The 18,848-nt window shown below is 32.3% G+C and overlaps 1 protein-coding gene across 1 annotated transcript; it reads left to right on the top strand.

The window, feature by feature from the left end:
• Positions 1–1,992: 1,992 nt before the first annotated feature.
• Positions 1,993–16,179, top strand: LOC134715407 (uncharacterized). Its single transcript, XM_063577568.1, has 9 exons — positions 1,993–2,220; positions 3,912–4,079; positions 4,681–4,792; positions 5,966–6,026; positions 6,763–6,875; positions 8,524–8,561; positions 9,395–9,554; positions 11,336–11,448; positions 13,770–16,179. Exons 1-9 carry the CDS (start codon positions 2,134–2,136, stop codon positions 14,025–14,027), a joined length of 1,110 nt encoding a protein of 369 aa, XP_063433638.1. The 5' UTR covers positions 1,993–2,133; the 3' UTR covers positions 14,028–16,179.
• The last annotated feature ends 2,669 nt before the right edge of the window (positions 16,180–18,848 follow it).

Raw genomic sequence — 18,848 nt, forward strand, 5'->3', positions numbered from 1 at the left:
AGAAATTGTCAATTTTCCAAAGAAAAATTGTGTGTCACAACCTCTAATAAAATTCTTCGTATATCATCTGAAAACAGATTTACTCAGTATTTTATAAGCACAGTGTATTGCACGAAGTCAGTGTCTGTTTGCTTTTCGCAATTACAGTTGCATTTATCATCAGATTCAGGGAGACTATCTTCACCATTAAAACTACCAGTCAGGCTATCAGTATGACTCGTTTCTATCAGCACAATCAGCAACGCTCTCGTCTGCTGATCCTTTGTCGTTTCCATTGCTTTTATCAATTTCTGTTTTATTATGATGAGGTTCTTCTTCATCACTCTCAAATAACATTTGTACACTGACTAAGTCATAAAAGTTCCTCCTAAGGAATCCCAATGTGGCTATGGCTTTCTTGCTGATGTTGTTTATGTAGATACTCCATTTCAGGTCGTTTGATAGTCCTAAGTATGGGTTCACTAATACCTCTTGTTTGATGTGCTTGTTTAGCTTAAAGAATGTGTCTGATTTTTTGTTTTAACTTTAAAGATCAGACATAGCACTTTTTTCGCGTTGAATCACATCCCTCATGCATTATGTCCTATTTTCGGTGCAAAATATAGTTAGCATGCATTTTGTGTCCGGGGATACATGGACACGTATGTATGTAACTATATATATAAACAGATAAACAATCAATGTCTATTATAGTGGTTACAGAAGCCCAGTGGTATATAAAAATTGTGATTTAGGCGGACACAGCTGGACACAAGGTTACTACAGAAGCCCAGTGTTATATAAAACTTGTGATTTAGCCGGTGGACACAGCTGGACACAAGGTTACTTCTAAATAAAACATAAAAAAAACTACTGACTACAGGCGGAACTTATAGAAATGAGAGGACACAGGCGGACACAAGTGGACACAACGCAATTTCTATCTAAAACGTATCAAATCTGCTGGCTACAAGTGGACACAGCTTGACACAGTGCTGTTTCAGTATAAAACTTCTAGAAATGAGGGGATACAGGCGGACACAAGTGGACACAACATATTTCTATATAAAACTTTATGAAATAAGGGGATACAATCGGACACAGCTGGACACAGTACTATTCTTATATAAAACTTCTTATTATGGGGGCACAGGCGGACACAAGTGGACACAACGCAATTTCTAAAGATTCCTAAACACAATGCAAAAAGAAATTTGGCAGTATAATTTATATTCAAGAAAATTGAATCTGATTGACTTTTCAATTGTGTCATTTGTCATTTGGTCATTTATATTAAATCAAGCATTTAAACTGAATTACTATATTCAATATTTTGTAATTTATCGTTGTGTCCATGTGTCCGGGCACAAAATGCATGTCAACTATATTTTTGTTTTTCATGAAGTTTATATTTTCGTATGTTATATTTATTAATCTCATAGAATATTGTAAAACAAAAAAGATATTAACACTTGTGCTGATCATTTCAATATATTTAAAGCATATATCGGCAAACGTGGATACCGTCCGGTCAACTTTTTCAGCAGAAAAAAACATTTTTTTTTACTATAAATTTATATTTTCGTATAATTTATTTATAAATCTCAGAATTCCTGAATTTCTTGGACAAATATTGTAAAACAAAAGAGATATTAGCACTTGTTGTCGACAAGTTCAATATATATATGTATAGCGTATAACGGCGAGTGTGAATATTATACCGTCCGGTCAACTTTATTTGCTCAAAAATATTTGTTTCACCTTCTTGACTTGATTTTCATAAAATTTATTTTAATATCTTTAAGGTCTGCAAATATTAAACAAATCTATCGAATAACAAAAAAGTTATGACTATATATATTTATATCTCGTCCGGTCAACCGTCCTGTCACTAAAACTTGATTACAAAGTTATTAAACCCAAAACCAATTAAAATTGAGCGCGAACATGTAGGGTGCGAAAGTGAAAGGGGCGGACATGAGTGGGTGCGAACATGAATGGGCACGAGCGAACCCGGATTCTGCGGGCAGTCATCCTGTCATTAGTGCAACCCCAGTAAGTCATGTGATGAACGGCGGGAAAATACCACATGGTATTCTGTAAATGTAAACACGAACTGAGATAATTATCAGGTTAAAAAATTGGAGGTTGACAATGCCTGCAAACGAATATGAACAAGTCCGATTGAAGAATCTAGAAGATAACAGAAGAATTTTGGCTGAGATTGGATTAATCAATCCAGTAATTATTTTTTAATATTAGCCTGACATAGTGACCATGAAATTATACTTAAAATTAATTTTTATATTTATTTTTATATGTTTTAGGGCTGCACACTTGATTTGATGAGGGTTTTATTTGTTTATGTTAAACTTTTCATATTTAGTCATTAAACATTGGCCATGAATCGCGTCTTTTGGTGTTTTTTTGTATACACCATCTAAAATAATTTATACTTGCCTTGTATATTTTTTTCTCCATTGTTAATTCAATTCAATATTTTATTGGAAAGAGCACAATAGAGGCGTGATCCAAATACAGACAATTATAATATTAAAACAACATATAAATGAAATAAAGATTCATGTAACAAGTCATGAGCCAAACCTATGTATACAAATACATTATAGACTGATATTGATACCATACTTATATTTCAGTATTATTATAGATTTTCGTATATACTTTTAAACACACAATACAAGATATTTATATATATATATGTATATGCACAAACTACTGTAAAAATGATACAAGATGATTTGATATGAGTGCCAATGAGTCAACTCTCCATCAAAGTCACAATTTGTGAAAGTAAACTATTACAGGTCAAAGTACAGTCTTCAACACAATAGACCACTTTCGAGTTCATCCGTCACCGAAAAAAAAATCGTCAATTATACGCGCCTTTATCACAGTCATTTGTTCGTTTAGGGGCGTCGTCACTTCCCTTCCTATGTTGAGCGAGTGGTTGGAAATCTATAATTCTATATTGTACGAATTATTCGGCAAATTGAATTCTCAAAATTGACAATCAACACTGCTGTCAGGGAATTGTCAGTAAGTACCTACAGAGCAACCATTATTTCTAGTTTATCCTGCACAAAGACGATCACTAAGACGCTTGATGAACGTAAATAGTGCAGGGATGCAGGCAACCCCCTCTATCTGGTAAATGACGTCATAAAGGCGTGCTTAATTGACGAGTTTTTGCCGGTGACGGATGAACTCGAAAGTGGTCTATTAAGTATTGGCTCACATTATAGAATATAAAGTACTAAATGGTGGCCCCATTGCCGGCAATGCTAGTTTTAGCAAGTATCTCCTTAAAAGGCGTTTTTAATAAATTAATTAGGGAAAAAATACTGTTGTCTAATTCAAGCTCTATATCTAATTGTGATTTTACAGCACTTTTAAAAGTATCTGGTTCCATGGCTTTTCTTGGTGAATTTTTGGGGTTTTCATGATACCTTACGATTTTGCTGAAAATTTTCCCTAATTTTGATCAACATATAAAAATTATTTCCAGCCCTTCATGAGCATCGTATACATTTAAGAACAAATTTGTGCTTGCATGAAACTTCATTCATAATGCTTTGCAGAAGAAAAATATATTAATGCTACATTGTATAACAACCAATCACAGAGAGCCATCTATGTTTATCTCTTTGTCATGTTCACTTCATAAAATGGCTGCGCCCATGTAATTCTATTTGGTACATTGTAACCTGAACAGTAAGCTTAAAAGGGCAAAAAAAATGACTAATTTAAAACCATTCAAACAGGAAAGCTAAGTGGTCATATCTACTTAAAAAACGAGAAACGCTAATGAAACACAAACAATTAAAATATGTTTTAACTAGCCATATTTAACCATAAATCCCTGTTAAAATTAAAGTAAAAATCTTGATCAAGATGATTTTCTATTTCAGTACAAATCCTTGCCTAAAGTCAGCTTCAAGAAGGGTATTCGTGGTAACAAGAGAAAAGCAGAAGACAGCACTTCTAGTCGACCAGTAAAGAAGCATGTTGAATTAGATCCAGAAAATTCTGGATCTTTGAGGGGAAGTCGTAGACGTTCAGCTCGTGTTAAGGGAAAGGTACATATATATGTAGGAAATTTCCTCGAAAGCAATTCTGATATCTAATTGGAATGATAGCCATACATTTTGAAGGACTTAATATTGTGCAATTATAACTCTTTCTTTTGTTGTTTAATTTATACATTGTTGAACTATTTTATTTGTTTTAAAGCCATAATGGGATATATATTGGTTGACTAAGAGATCAATTAAAAATTAATCAGTGTGAGATTTTAGTAACAGATGGTATGTTTTGGGATAAACATTGCCTTTAAACAATCAAAATCCTAAAGGGACTGGCTTTATAGTTATAAATTTTTTAATCACTTCTTATTAGAAAAAGTAAAAAGCAAAGTGTATCGAGCACAACCTTCGAAAGATCCAATAGATGAACATACAAAAATTATAAATGATATATATATTAAGTTTCAAAATGATGGTTATAGCTAACTAACAAAATTTGCATAAACTGTGCTTGGTGCACGAATCTAGTATCTATTATAAATAACAATTATAACTGTTGTTAGTTTCATAAGTATAAAATATAATATTGAGATGCATGTAAAAAGTCTGAATTTACAAACCGACAAGATTATTTATATTTTGGCTTGCATTAAAGGAAGTGCAAACAGAAACAGAATTAAAGGAAGAAGTTGACCAATGGATTAATGAGAATGATGCACCGGCCAAAGTTGCACCAAATAGACCAAATTTTTACGGAGCAGTTCCAGGTAATATGTTATACAGTTTATCCAAATTTCATAAGAGGACTGGCATACCTGTTTTGGGGGAAATCTTCAAGCCGTCAATCCCCAATCGGGTTGACCAGAGTGACATTCCCTCACATCATTCATTTTGTTTTTATAGTGTGGAAAACCCCCAACAAATCTTTGAAAGTTGCTCTCTCTCAGTAAGAATTGATATTTGGCTCAACTCAATTAGTTTTATCAAGCGTTGGAAGAATGTCATAATGTTGGTTTTTTTTGGCAATGTAAAATGTCATCTATAATCTCTGCCATTGCTCCCATTGCTATTGCCTGGTCAAAACTGGTAAGTTTATTAGAAAATAACTGGCACTATGATCCAACAGTTCTGCAATATTTTCATCCCATTGCCCATGGAAATCTTTTGGCTAGATTTGAAACTGAAATTGAAAAAGAAAAATGTTTTAATATAAATTATAACTTGATTTCCATTTAATAAACATGTTGAATGCTTATTCAAATAGCTAAATTGTATTTCCCCTCTCATGTGTATTTTATATACTATTGCAACATAGAATGCACAATTCGTCACTCTATCATTTAAACTCGAACTCCAAAATTATATGATTAGTAAATCTTGAATCTTGGTACGTACACATTGTTTTGGCCAACCAGCATTTTAGACGACAGTACAGACCCTGAAAGCAACCTATTCCTGTGTTCATTTTCCCAATAAAGTGAATTTGAAAGAAAGTCACAAAATCATAAAAACTAATCACAGACTACATACCTTTTGCTGTTCGTTCATTATAGAAAAACAAACAATGGCAGCCAAACAATTACTTAGAAATTTTCGGTATTTACTCTGAATAAGGAAAAAAAACGTGAAAAACGATATCACTAACGACCAAAAAGTGAAAAGAAAGAAAAAGCGTGTATTCGCATGTAAAGTGGAAAAAAACGTGCCATGTGACAAACTCCATGTGTGTAAATTCGTTGAAAAAGCGTGTATTACACGCGAATATCATGTCACTTGGCAAGTATGAAGTATTGTAACACATAGCAAAAAGTCCACTCATATTACAATGATAATTGAAAACATAATTTCTCTTATTTGGACAAGTGGCCATTGTTTTGTTCAGACGGTATATTTTATAATTTACAAGTTTTAATTTCCATGTTGTTTTCTTTGCATTTTAGGTGTGGAAGTAGGAACAGTATGGGCCACAAGAATGGAATGTTGTCGTGATGGCATACACAGGTATTGGATGTTCTTATTAATGATGCTTAAGCAAAGATCATTTGAAATCTTTATGTTTGTTTATTAGAATGTTAGAAGTAGAAATCTTGAAGTTTAGAGCTAAAGTGAAACTCCTTACAAAATCCAATACAAGGACCCCACTGAGATTTTGATGCTCAAATTATTGCTTGATTTTCAAACAAAATATGGTTCCTAGCTTAATATGTGTTTGGTTTATTTGTATGATACCTCAATCACAACACTAACTTCCATCATTTATCATCCAGACAGTTATGATATTATAGAAATCCTTTAAGAATGGTGAATTTATTTCCATTTGTTCTAATCACATTGAAATTGAGATTTAGGTGAATGGAGATTAAAAAAAAATCCAAATCATCTGAAATCAGGCCGGTCAGGCTATGGCAAACTTGCCTGTTTTATAATTTTGGCTCAAATGAAAAATCTTCATTGAGTCCATCAACCTCCAATTTCAAAGAAAAGATTTTGAATATATATATTTTGTTAATAATTATCTATTCAAATCTTGAACTATGGCAACATACAGGACAGGTATAGAAAACCTATGGAATGAAATAGATATGTTATATTAAAACAAGAAGATGTGACATGATTGCCAATGAGACAACCAGTCTCCACCAGAAACCAAACAACATAGATGATATATTTGTATTGGTAAAGCCATAGTTATCTCCCCTGATAATAATCTTTTAGATAAATATTTTGTGATTTCTAGGCCTACAGTAGCAGGAATCCATGCTGGACAAGATGGATCATTTTCTATTGCTCTCTCTGGTGGATATGAAGACAATATTGACTTGGGAGATTGTTTTACTTACACAGGAGAAGGTAATTACATCTCTGTTATTTCTGTCGTTACTATAAAATGAAATTCCTAAATGATTTATATATTTTTTATTAAGGCCTAAATATGAACTGCTTTTAATAGGATTATTTTGGGAAGTTTATTTTTTTGATAGACCATGTTTTAGTTTGACTACTTTCGTAAACAATATATAAAACATGGCAACATGCAATCATTTACCACATATTTGAAAACAGAGCCATAACTTACAGTAGACTAATATTGAAGTATTCAAATTACAGGAATCATAGAGATTCTTAAATTCTTACTTTTGATGAATTATTTATATGCCCTCAATTTTAACACACTTTCTTTTGTCCAATTAACACTGAATTATGCTTAATCCTATAAGGTCCAATATGATGTGTGAACATATTATAGTTCATGGTCAGAGTTGGTTCTATGCTTATAAATCTAGTTTGCAAATTAATGTTACATGTGTAAATCACCATGAAGACAAAAGCAAACATTTTAGAGGAAATGGATAAAATAACAAAAAAGTTCTCAACTATATATAACAAATTTTAAAGGTCAATTTCATGGGAAAAATAGACAAAAAAACTGATTTAAATAGTATACAATGACTGTTGCTTCAGTAAATGCATACTCACACTTTCCAGAATGTACATACCGGTAATATCTATAATACTAAAATTACGAGGTCCAATTTGTCAGCCGTCATCACATGAAAACAATGAATCAAAGAATTCAACTTTATACATAACTAATATAATACAATGCTGTTGATTAAAAATTACACCACTCCAGACCTTTTTGTTTCCACATACTTATTATTGCCAATAATTAAGAAGTGCCGGGTCAAATCCGATACCGATACCTATAGTATATTCAACTGTTACCTATTACCTTATCTGTACGTTCCGCATCTTACAGGCGCACCACCAAACGCTGTATTTAGGATTTTGCTATATAAAAGTAATAAACGGGTCGTAATTACAGGGTTTACTCTACTAAATTCAATCATTGTCACATTGTTCCCAAGTAGTATTTTAATCATTATGACTTTCTAAGATGACAATACGAATAATAAAAATCTGGACTTAAAATAAGGTGTATAGGTAAGGCATGTACAGTTCATGTGTTGGCTGGAATGACGTAAACAGTGAATCAAAGAATTCAACTTTATAACTCATAAAGGACAATGCTGTTGATAAAAAAATACTCCTTTCCAGGTCCTTTTGTTTTCCATATAAAATTAATAATATCAATAATTGATAAGTTCCAGGTCGACGGGTTCAAACAGAAAGATGTTGAAAGCAGAGAAAACTGTGCATCTTATAATCGACATGATGACAATACCAATACTAAAATAAGGCTTACGCATAGTTATATTCTATAATTCAGTCACAGATCCGCGATACCTCGGGTGTGTTCTAGTAAACTAATAAGTCAACTAAAGAAATCAGTAATTATTTAAATTGATATTAATAAAAGGAATAGGTGAGTTAGACAGCAACACAAACAAATTTTAGAAGCAGGGAAGACCTTTTCAGGTCCACAATGCAGAAATATTCCTAGAATGTTGTGTGGAAGAAAATTTGGAAAGTTATCTGGTAATATTGACCATATTGGCATAATAGAACTATAATAAAATTAATTTATATTTTGCAGGAGGCAGAGATTTGAAAGGGACAGCCAACAAACCAAAGGTAAAATATGGGCTTAAGTTATACTCCTACCTTTAAGTGCCATTCCTTATAAATGTAAAATATCCAGCTGCTCTTTAAAATTTTGGACTTGCAGCTCTACTTTAGTTATTGTCATGCCATACCTATTTAAACAGTATACCAGTAATGCTACTTTCCAAGATAAAAACTGAAGCCTTTATGTCAGTTAATCAGTTTTGCAACTATCTCAGTAAGACTACGAAAATAAAATCAATATGTGAAGTAATGGGAAAGCATCCTGTTGGACTTTAAGTCTAAAAAACTTTAAAATGCCTGAGTGATCATCTATGTATTACTATTAGCTCTCAACCCTTTCCTCCATTGACATTTTTTTTGGCATACTTGATTTGCATAGGATTTACAATAAAAGGCTAAAAATATGCTTTAAAGTATAAACAATTTTCGAAAAACAACTTTTTCATCAAATAAATTCAAGTCAGATATTCATATGAATATCCTTTTCATATTGGATACAAATTTTATTACGTTTGAAGCAGACACTTTGTAGTCAAAGCGTTCCAACCGAGGTGCTACACAGGCGTCAAAAGGCCTCATAATGGAGTAAAGGGGGTGGCATCAAAAGGTGTCACTGTGGAGGAAAGGGTTATAGCAACTGGTCAAATTAAATTGTATTTTAATTTTACAATCTGGTTGTCTGAGTGGTTGAACAAAAATGTATTGGGTAATAGAAAAACAGTTAATCAAGTCATAGATATTAAGTGTACTGATACTATTCAAAATAAGCATCAATACTTAAATCTTATAACAGTGTAGTGATGTGAATACTAGTATTAACAAATTTTTATTTTCTATAGAATCTGAGAACAGCACCACAGTCTAAAGATCAGACGCTGACTCGTGGTAATCTTGCATTGAGTCGTAACGTTGAAACTGGAAACCCAGTCAGAGTGATTAGGGGATATAAATTACAACAGTTCAGTCAATTTGCTCCAGAGGATGGATACAGATATGATGGTTTGTTTATTAAAAGTGCTACAACAAAAATGTATATATATTTTGTATACCTTCCTGCAATAGAGAAAACAACCGACCAAAAAGAGCAAAAAACAGTTGGAGGCCACCAATGGCAAGAAAATCCCTCTCTCCCAATGTGTGCTTCAGCTGGCCCCTAAACAAAATGTTCTGCTGTTATTTTTTTATTTGGTCGGGTTGTTGTCTCTTTGACACATTCCCCATTTCCATTCTCAATTTTATGGTTCAGTGATAATGGACATCATATGAAACTTCGAAACCTAAATTAACCAAAATAATAAATCAAGACCAGGGATCACACTACCAGGCGACTTGGGCGAAGTCGCTTTCCGGACCGTCACTTTACTTTTCCCGACCCCCAAAAGTGAAAACAAGTAGCCCTTATCTTGACGATACTTGCTTTCCTTCGCTTCCGTCATTGGACATTTTCAATTTTTACCAAGTTGATGAAACACCATTTTTTTATTGTTAATTAAAGAAATTTAGACATAAACGATTCATTATCTTAAGAAAAGAGGTTGAAGCAATGTCTTTGCAGTGTGTAATAGGTTATTTGATAAAAGTTCAACTTTTATCACTTCGTGCATTTCCGCAAGTTCTGGTGCTTGTTACTCAAAAATGTACATCAACCTAAATTTCAGCGGCAAAATTAGTTTGCTACCTCATTTAAATGTAATAAAACCTGCCTCCAGTAAATGTTTAATCTATTTATTGCATTAAAACGTCATGTTCCTTTCCAAATGACTTATCAAACATCGTTTATTTTTGTAAATTTTCATTCATTCGTTGGCAATTGACCAATTTCTAAAACAAGGATCTGAACCGGACCAGCTATGACAGAAATCCGTACTTTAACAATAATTACTACGGTTGCACGGATGGAACAGCTGACAGAAGAATATTGATCCCAAAGGGGAAAATTATGTATTCCACACGCGTAATGAGACTATTGGTTACATCTAATTGATTGGTGTATATAATTCCCTATATTTTTTATGGATTGTTTCAAACTATTGATTTAAGTTGCTTAACTCTGAGACTGAGACTATTATACTAATATCAATATATTATGGCCCAGCTTGATAACTTTTATATTTTTTTTATGAGAAACACTGAATTTCATGCACAAAATAGTTTTGCATTAAATTGTAATTGATATATTATAATTTCTTTACATTTTTTTTATAAAAAATTTTTTTTTAGTGCTAGATATTAAATATTCAGTTGAAAGTTTCTCACTAGAACCTTAGTAAAACTTAAACAACTTTTAATTTGAAGTGTTACTTTAATTGTATACTCCGATATGAATTGAAAAAATATAAAAAGAACATTATTTACATATGACCCTTTATACTGTAGGAAAATCCAAACATTGTAGTGCACCGCGCGAATGAGCACTCCTCTTTCAAATCTCACCACTTCTCCCTAACAGTTTCAAAAAGAGATGTCACTTCTCTGTATAATTCTGAAGAAGTGTGAGCCCTGCAAGACTACCAAAGACCACAGAATGTATTGTTAAAAGCTTACATGATCTGAATCAATATGAACTGGTTAAAATTGTTAAAGTAGGATAATTGGTTGGAAATCTTGTTTCAGAGATTTCCTTTTCACCAAAATATATGAATTAACTCCCAAACAAAGTTTGAATTATCCATTGCTATGATTTGTTGATTGAAAGAAAGAAACACTCAAAACATTTTGTTTACCTAAACTGAATATTTATAGATACATGTACATGAAAGTATTTGTATATTTTATTTAAGGTTTATACACTGTAGAGAAATATTGGTCAACAACTGGTCAGTCTGGGTTTTTGGTGTGGAAGTTTGCCTTAAGAAGATGTACCGATCAACCACCACCACCATGGACCTTTGAGGTGACAAAAATTATAAATGTTTATGCTTATTTTTGTTTTGCTTGACGCTTGCTTTTTTAGCTCAAGTGAGCTTTTCTCATCACTTGGCATCTGTCTATGTCATCGTTAACTTTTACAAAAATCTTCTCCTGAAACTACTTGCCCAAATTTAACCAAGCTTGACCACAATCATTATAGGAGTATCTAGTTTAAAGAATGTGTCCGATGACCCGGCCAACAAACCAAGATAGCGGCCATGGCTTAAAATAGAACATGGAGGGGTTAAAATATAGGTTTTGGCTTATTACTCTGAAACCAAAGCATTTAGAGCAAATCTGACATGGGGGTGAAAGTGTTTATCAGTTGAAGATCTATCTGCCCTAGTTGTTTGGTTGCTCTCCCCCAATTAGTAAATTTTAAAGAAATTTTTGCCGTTTTTGGTTATTATCTTTTATAGATAGAGATAAACTGTAAACAGCAATAATGTTCAGCAAAGCAAGATCTACAAATAAGTCAACATGACCAAAATGATCAGTTGGAACCTTAAGGGGTTATTGCCCTTTATAGTCAATATTTAACAATTTTCATTAATTTAGTAAAGGAGTAAGTTTGGTAAGGGTCATATTTGGCACCAATTAAAAAGTTCAATGCTACAAGATAAAAACTGTTTTAAGGTGACTTAAAGATATGTAAGAGAGTTTTATTGAACAATTTCTATCATAGTTTTATTCTAAATCGTTGATTGGTACATCCAAGTTAGGTCAAAATAAGGAATTTTGGCAAAATTTGACAACATTGGCAGGATTTCAGCCAAATTTAAGATCAGAAACATAGAGCACATCTGTTGACAACCTATTATTCAAGTAAAACATGTTAAATATCATTACTAACATTATTGTCAAAGATCTTTTTTGTCCACATATGGGCTCTATGTTTCCTGTCCAAATCTTCAATGGAAATTTATTTATTTTCATTGCTTTTTCGTGGAAAATCAAAATGAGTACTATTTGTGACTTAATGAATAAAACGCAGGAACGTAAATTTGCAACAAAAAGACTTATTTCCTATATTGTCACTGAATTAGCTATTATTCATTGTGATATTGGTCAATAAATTTCAATATGAAATTCAGGCTAAAAAAGGGGGCCATTGCCTTATCAAACCTACTTCTTTTTGTAAATTTTTACAAAATATTTTTCTCTTTAACTAAATGGCCAAGTTAATTATTGATAGAGAAAATTATAAGTAGCAAGAATGATCAGTTGAGTATGATTGAAAGAAAATTATAAGTAGCAAGAATGATCAGTTGAGTATGATTGACAAACACATACATCACCATCACCAAAACACAATTTTGTCTTGAATCCTCTGTGTCCTTGGTTAAATATGCACATAGAACAAGGTGAGCTAAAAATAAAGATTATGAAACCCGCACATGTATAAATTTGAACACCTGATTATATACTAAAGATTTTCTTGGTACTTAATAATATAATCTGTTTTTAACATACAATTGCTATTTAAGTGTGCAAAAGAAGAGTCTCTAGTTTATTTCAACATTTGCATTATCAAAATTACAAAAAAGTGAAACATATCTCTGTGATAACACTTCATAATTTTTTACATATATTATTTTGAAATCGTCCAATGGTCATTGTTGAACGGCTTAGGCTGTATGGTGACCTATATATAGTTACTAATTTCTATGTCAATTGGTCTGGGTGGGGAGATGTATCATTGGCAATCACACAACATCTTTTTATTTTATAGTAAATTAAGGCAGTTTGCAAGAAATGACTTTAAGAACATGATTTTGTTACAGAACTCAATATTGTCTTAAGAAAATACAAATGAAATGTATTATGTATAAGTGTAAGTAATGGAATTAGGTATTTCATCAAAACCACCTATATGTCAGCCTTTTTTTTTTTTTTTTTTTTTTAAATCTTATGAAAATGAACAGTAATCAATAAACAATTTCTATATCTACAAGTTAGTACAAGATACATATGACAACATGCAGAATTGAAATAAAATCTATCTTTTGCACACTTAAATAGCAATTGTATGTTGAAAACAGATTAAATTATTAAGTACCAAGAAAATCTTTAGTATATAATCAGGTGTTCAAATTTATACATGTGCGGGTTTCATAATCTTTATTTTTAGATTTTTAGAGTTGGAACTTCAATTTTGAATTTACAGGCCTGAAATAATTTCTTGATAGGAGACCTTTGATTTTCAAAATAATGTCTTTTTGGAGTGTAGATCTCAATAGTCTTGAACAATTCACCAATGAAAGTAATTTTGATAGCATTCCATTGTAACTTCTTTTGTTACAGGGTGATGGACAAAGCTTAACAGAGGAAATAAAGAGCGACTCTGGTTTTGATTCTGATGAAACCGCAAGTCAGATCAGTAGTTCACAATCTTCTTCACAGAGTGATGCAACTACAACACAAGATGAAATTCAAAAAAAGAAAAAGAGCGAAAAACCAGAAGCCCCTGACAAAGAAGAAACAGAAAATAAAATTGCTGAGGAGACTCTGGAATGTAAATCAGACCAGACAGAAAAATTGAATGAAATAGAAGCAGCCTAATGGTATTGGAGTCAGATTATCTTTGTAAAGGCTAATGAGACAGTAACTCTGCAAGCTTGAGACACTTGATTGACTTAGTAAAACATAATTGCAAGTGTAGTAATAATGTGTATATAGATCGCTTTGATATATTCAAATTAAAGGGCAAGAATATTTCTTTTTATAGTTTTAAGACATTGATGAAGTATTGTTCTAGTATGTATGTTTGTATATGTATTAGTGCTATATGTAATTGTTGTATATACTGTTAATAGGCATAAAAGGGGTATTTGATACCCCATAATTACCAAAGACCAAATTACTTGAAAAAAACATATGTATGTACCCTGAAACAATTTTTATGTTGTCATCCAAGGTAAAGGAATCTTTGTTAGATCTTGACAAGTATTTTAGCTTAAATTGTGTATCATCTATATTCAACATGTATATTTTTTGGTGTTTATCGTATGTGTAACCATATCGAAATTTTTATGACATCGACAAAAGCGTTATTAAATAATGAGATAATCATATTGTGAAATATGTTATAGCAATATTAATTCAATATATTTTTAGCTCACCTGGCCCAAAGGGCCAATGAGCTTTTCTCATCACTTGGCGTCCGTCGTCGTTAACTTTTACAAAAATCTTCCCTGAAACTACTGGGCCAAATTTAACCAAACTTGGCCACAATCATCATTGGGGTATCTAGTTTTAAAATGTGTGGCATGACATGGCCAACCAACCGAGATGGCCGCCATGGATAAAAATAGAACATAGGGGTAAAATGTAGATTTTGGCTTGTAACTCTGAAACAAAAGCATTTAGAGCAAATCTGACAGGGGTAAAATTGTTTATCCGGTCCAGATCTATCTGCCCTGAAATTTTCAGATGAATCAGACAACCTGTTGTTTAGTTGCTAACCCAGAATTGGTCATTTTAAGGAAATTTTGCTGTTTTTGGTTATTATCTTGATTATTATTATAGATAGAGATAATCTGTACACAGCAATAATGTTCAGCAAAGTAAGATCTACAAAAAAGTCAACATGACCAAAATGGTCAGTTGACCCCTTGAGGAGTTATTGGCCTTTATAGTCAATTTTTAACCATTTTTCGTAAATCTTCGTAATCTTTTACAAATATCTGCTCCTCTGAAACTACTTGGCCAAATAAAGCCAAACTTTGCCATAATCATTTTTGGGGTATGTAGTTTAAAAAAATGTGTACGGTGACTGGGCCATCCAACCAAGATGGCGGCCATGGCTAAAAATAGACCATAGGGGTAAAATGCAGTTTTGGGCTCATAACTCAAAGGGTAAAATTGTTATCAGGTCAAGATATATCTGCCCTGAAATTTTCAGGTGAATTGAAAAACTGGTTGTTGGGTTGCTGCCCCTGAATTGGTAATTTTTAGGAAATTTTGCTGTTTCTTGTTATTATCTTGAATACTATTATAGATAAAGACAAACTGTAATAATGTACACAAAGTAAAACCTAAAAATAAGTCAACATGACCAAAATGGTAAATTTACCCCCTAAGGACCTAAGGAGTTATTGTCTTTTATAGTCAATTTTTAACAATTTTCATAAAATTTGTAAATTTTTACTAACATTTTCCACTGAAACTACTGGGCCAAGATCATTATAGATAGAGATAATTGTACGCAGCGAGAATGTTCAGTAAAGTAAAATGCACAAACACATCACCATCACCAAAACACAATTTTGTCATGAATCCATCTGCTTCCTTTGTTTAATATTCACATAGACCAAGGTGAGCGACACCTAGTTTTATTTTATTTTTATAAGATGAAATGGCATTTAAAATATTTTTTGTGTATTTGTGTACACTCATCATCACAGTTTATACTTTCGATACATTTTTCTGTTTGATTTTTAGAAGATGCAGTCAAATTAGGTCTGGTCACATCTTACTTATTCAACATCATTCAGAATTTACAACTGTTTCTTATTTTATCATTATATGCAGCAGAATTGGTAAGGCAGCATTATGTAGTCATCATTTCGTGTTTACAGTTAATTTTAAGTTTTATTTGACAAGTTTTAAGAAAATGTTATTAGTTTCATGTTTCACTTTTCATTTTTCCCATTGTTCATTATTTTCATAAGATTGATAAATGTTATATTTTATTAATAAAGTTTATTCCAGATATACTTATTCTTTTATAAAGGCCCAAGCATCTCCTATATAATATAGAATCATTTTCATAACAGTGTGGACTAAATCATTTGTTTGTGCACTCGGGTAATCATTTGACTGGTTCAGATAAGGTAAACAATGGTCTGAAATCCCCACTTGTCATAAGGTATGTGTTATGGAATTTAAACTTTACCAATAACTAGCAGACTAAACCTTGTGTGTTGATATAAATGGTGAATACTTAAACTTTCTTTTTCTTTTCTTGAACCTGCATGTACTTTACTCTTTTATTCTATTGGAATCCCCATTGGGAAGGCCTCTGACAAAATGTGTGAGCGTAAAATCACTGTTCTTGATAGCTAATGACAAACAAGTTAAAGGTAAATAATTCAGTAATATTACCTACACAAGTATTGTGGTTGTCCATGCTATTATGAAAATGATTCTTTAGGTATGGATAATGAAATGTAGTGACAAAGAATATCAAAATACATCTCCTCTGAAACTATTGGGCCAAATTAAACCAAACTTGGCCTCAATCATCATTGGGGTATCTAGGTTAAAAAATATGTGTTTGGTAACTCGGCAAACCAACCAAGATGGGCACCATGGCTAAAAAAAGAACATAGGAGTGAAATGCTGTTTTTGGCTTATAACTCAAAAAACAAAGCCTTTAGAGCAAATCTGACAGGAAATGAAATTGTTGATCAGGAATTTTCAGATGAATCAGATTACTGGTTGTTAGGTTGCTGCCCCTGGAATTTGTTATTATCTTGAATATTATTATAGATAGAGATAAACTGTGTACAGCAAAACAAGACCTAAAAATATGTCAACATGACCAAAATGGTCAATTGACCCTTAAGAACTTCATTGTCAATTTTTTACAATTTTTCATAAAATTTGTAGATTTTCACTAACATTTTTCACTGTTACAACTGGGCCAAGTTTATTTTAGATAGAGATAATTGTAAGCAGTAAGAATGATCAGTAAAATAGGATCTACAAACACATCACCATCACCAAACCACAATTTGTCTTGAATCCATGGCATCTGTGTCTATTGTGTAGTATTCACATAGACCAAGGTGAGCGACACAGGCTCTTTAGAGTCTCTAGTTAATAATTTAAGCCCGAAATCCTCCAGCATACAAAAAATCGGAGTTGGAACTGGTAAATGGGAAAGTGAGAAGTATTGTTTTTTTTCTCAATCCTGAATGAGACAAATTTCACAATAGACATTGTATTGCTTGCTCATTTGAACATTCACGGAGGGGCATTAAGTATTACCCTTGTCTGTATGTCCCAAAGTTGGTTTCAATTATGTAACTTTAGTTTGCTTCAACCAAATGTTATGAAACTTGATTGTACAATGCTTGTTACCACAAAACACAGATCTAGTTTGAATTTTGGTGGCATTACTTTATCATTCCTAGAGTTGTGCCTCTTTTCAAATGAAAAAAAAATGCACTATTTTTCCCCCAGTCTCTAAATGTTATGAAACTTATTACCACAATATACAGATCAAGTTTGAACATTTAGGGTGTCACTTAAACCATTCCAGAGTTATTGATTGTAATTCCTGTTCCCTTACCAAATGTTATGAAAATGGTACATAATACTCGGGGGCGGATCCAGCCATTTTAAAAAGGGGGGTCCCAACCCAGGATAAAGGGTTGGGGGTCCAGCTGTATGTCCCCATCAGCCAACGAAAGGGGGTTCTCTGCACACTAATCAGCTTTTATCAATCTCATGTTCTGGATGTTCTAAACAGTTATCTAATAAAATACTAGGGTAAATACTCCCTGAATAGAAAAATCCATAGAGGGAAATCTCTAAACTGATATCAGTTTATATAATTTTCCTTTAATTATATATTTAATTAAAGGAAAATTATGTTTTTTTTAATTTGATGGGAGCTGGTTAGCTTTCAAATAAGTCATTACTATTCAAAAAGATATTTAAATTGGAGGAAATACACTTAACGGTGAGATAACACACTCAAAAACTTCACATGGTAGTTATAAACCTGAAAACCCAAGTCAGAAGTCTGAAAATGAAAACAAGTGTGCACACACTGAATTGTCACGTCTTCTTTACTAACCATTGATATTATGCTGATAGTCCTAAATATAATGTTTTACTACAACTAGCATATAATCTTGATGTTATTCACAAAAATGAGGTAAAGGTTAGATAAACCAAATGAGAAAAAGAAAGACACCTTACAATTATTCAATAAACTAAATATTATACTTGAACTATTGCTTATAGTTTCCAAGAAGCAGACTTAACAAAAACTAAAAATTGACCAATGAACCATGAAAATGAGGTCAAGGTCAGATGTACCATGCCAGACAGACATGTACACCTTACAATCAATCTTTGCATTAAATATGGTTGACCTTTAGCTTATAGTATCTCAGAAACAAACTTTACCTTGACAAATCAACCACCAAAATGAGGTCAAGGTCATATACCTGCCAGACAGACACATCGCACAATCCTCCCATACAACAAATAGTAAGAAAAAAAGACCAAAACACAAAATCTTAACACTGAACAATAAATATGGGATCAAGGTCAAATAAAACCTGAGAGACTGACATATGGATCATTAAAAAATTTGACAACAGAACCAGGAAAATGAGGTCACAGTCATATGAAAGCTGCCAGTTG

The sequence above is a fragment of the Mytilus trossulus genome, chromosome 4 (genome assembly GCF_036588685.1).
Source record: "Mytilus trossulus isolate FHL-02 chromosome 4, PNRI_Mtr1.1.1.hap1, whole genome shotgun sequence".
NCBI lineage: Eukaryota > Metazoa > Mollusca > Bivalvia > Mytilida > Mytilidae > Mytilus > Mytilus trossulus.

Excerpts from the sequence above, each read along its gene's own strand:
- LOC134715407 (XM_063577568.1), top strand. The coding sequence starts at position 2,134 with ATGCCTGCAAACGAATATGAACAAGTCCGATTGAAGAATCTAGAAGAT. Across the intron at positions 4,793-5,965 it reads TTTTTACGGAGCAGTTCCAG|GTGTGGAAGTAGGAACAGTA; the intron begins GTAATATGTTAT and ends TTTGCATTTTAG. Across the intron at positions 6,027-6,762 it reads TGTCGTGATGGCATACACAG|GCCTACAGTAGCAGGAATCC; the intron begins GTATTGGATGTT and ends TGTGATTTCTAG.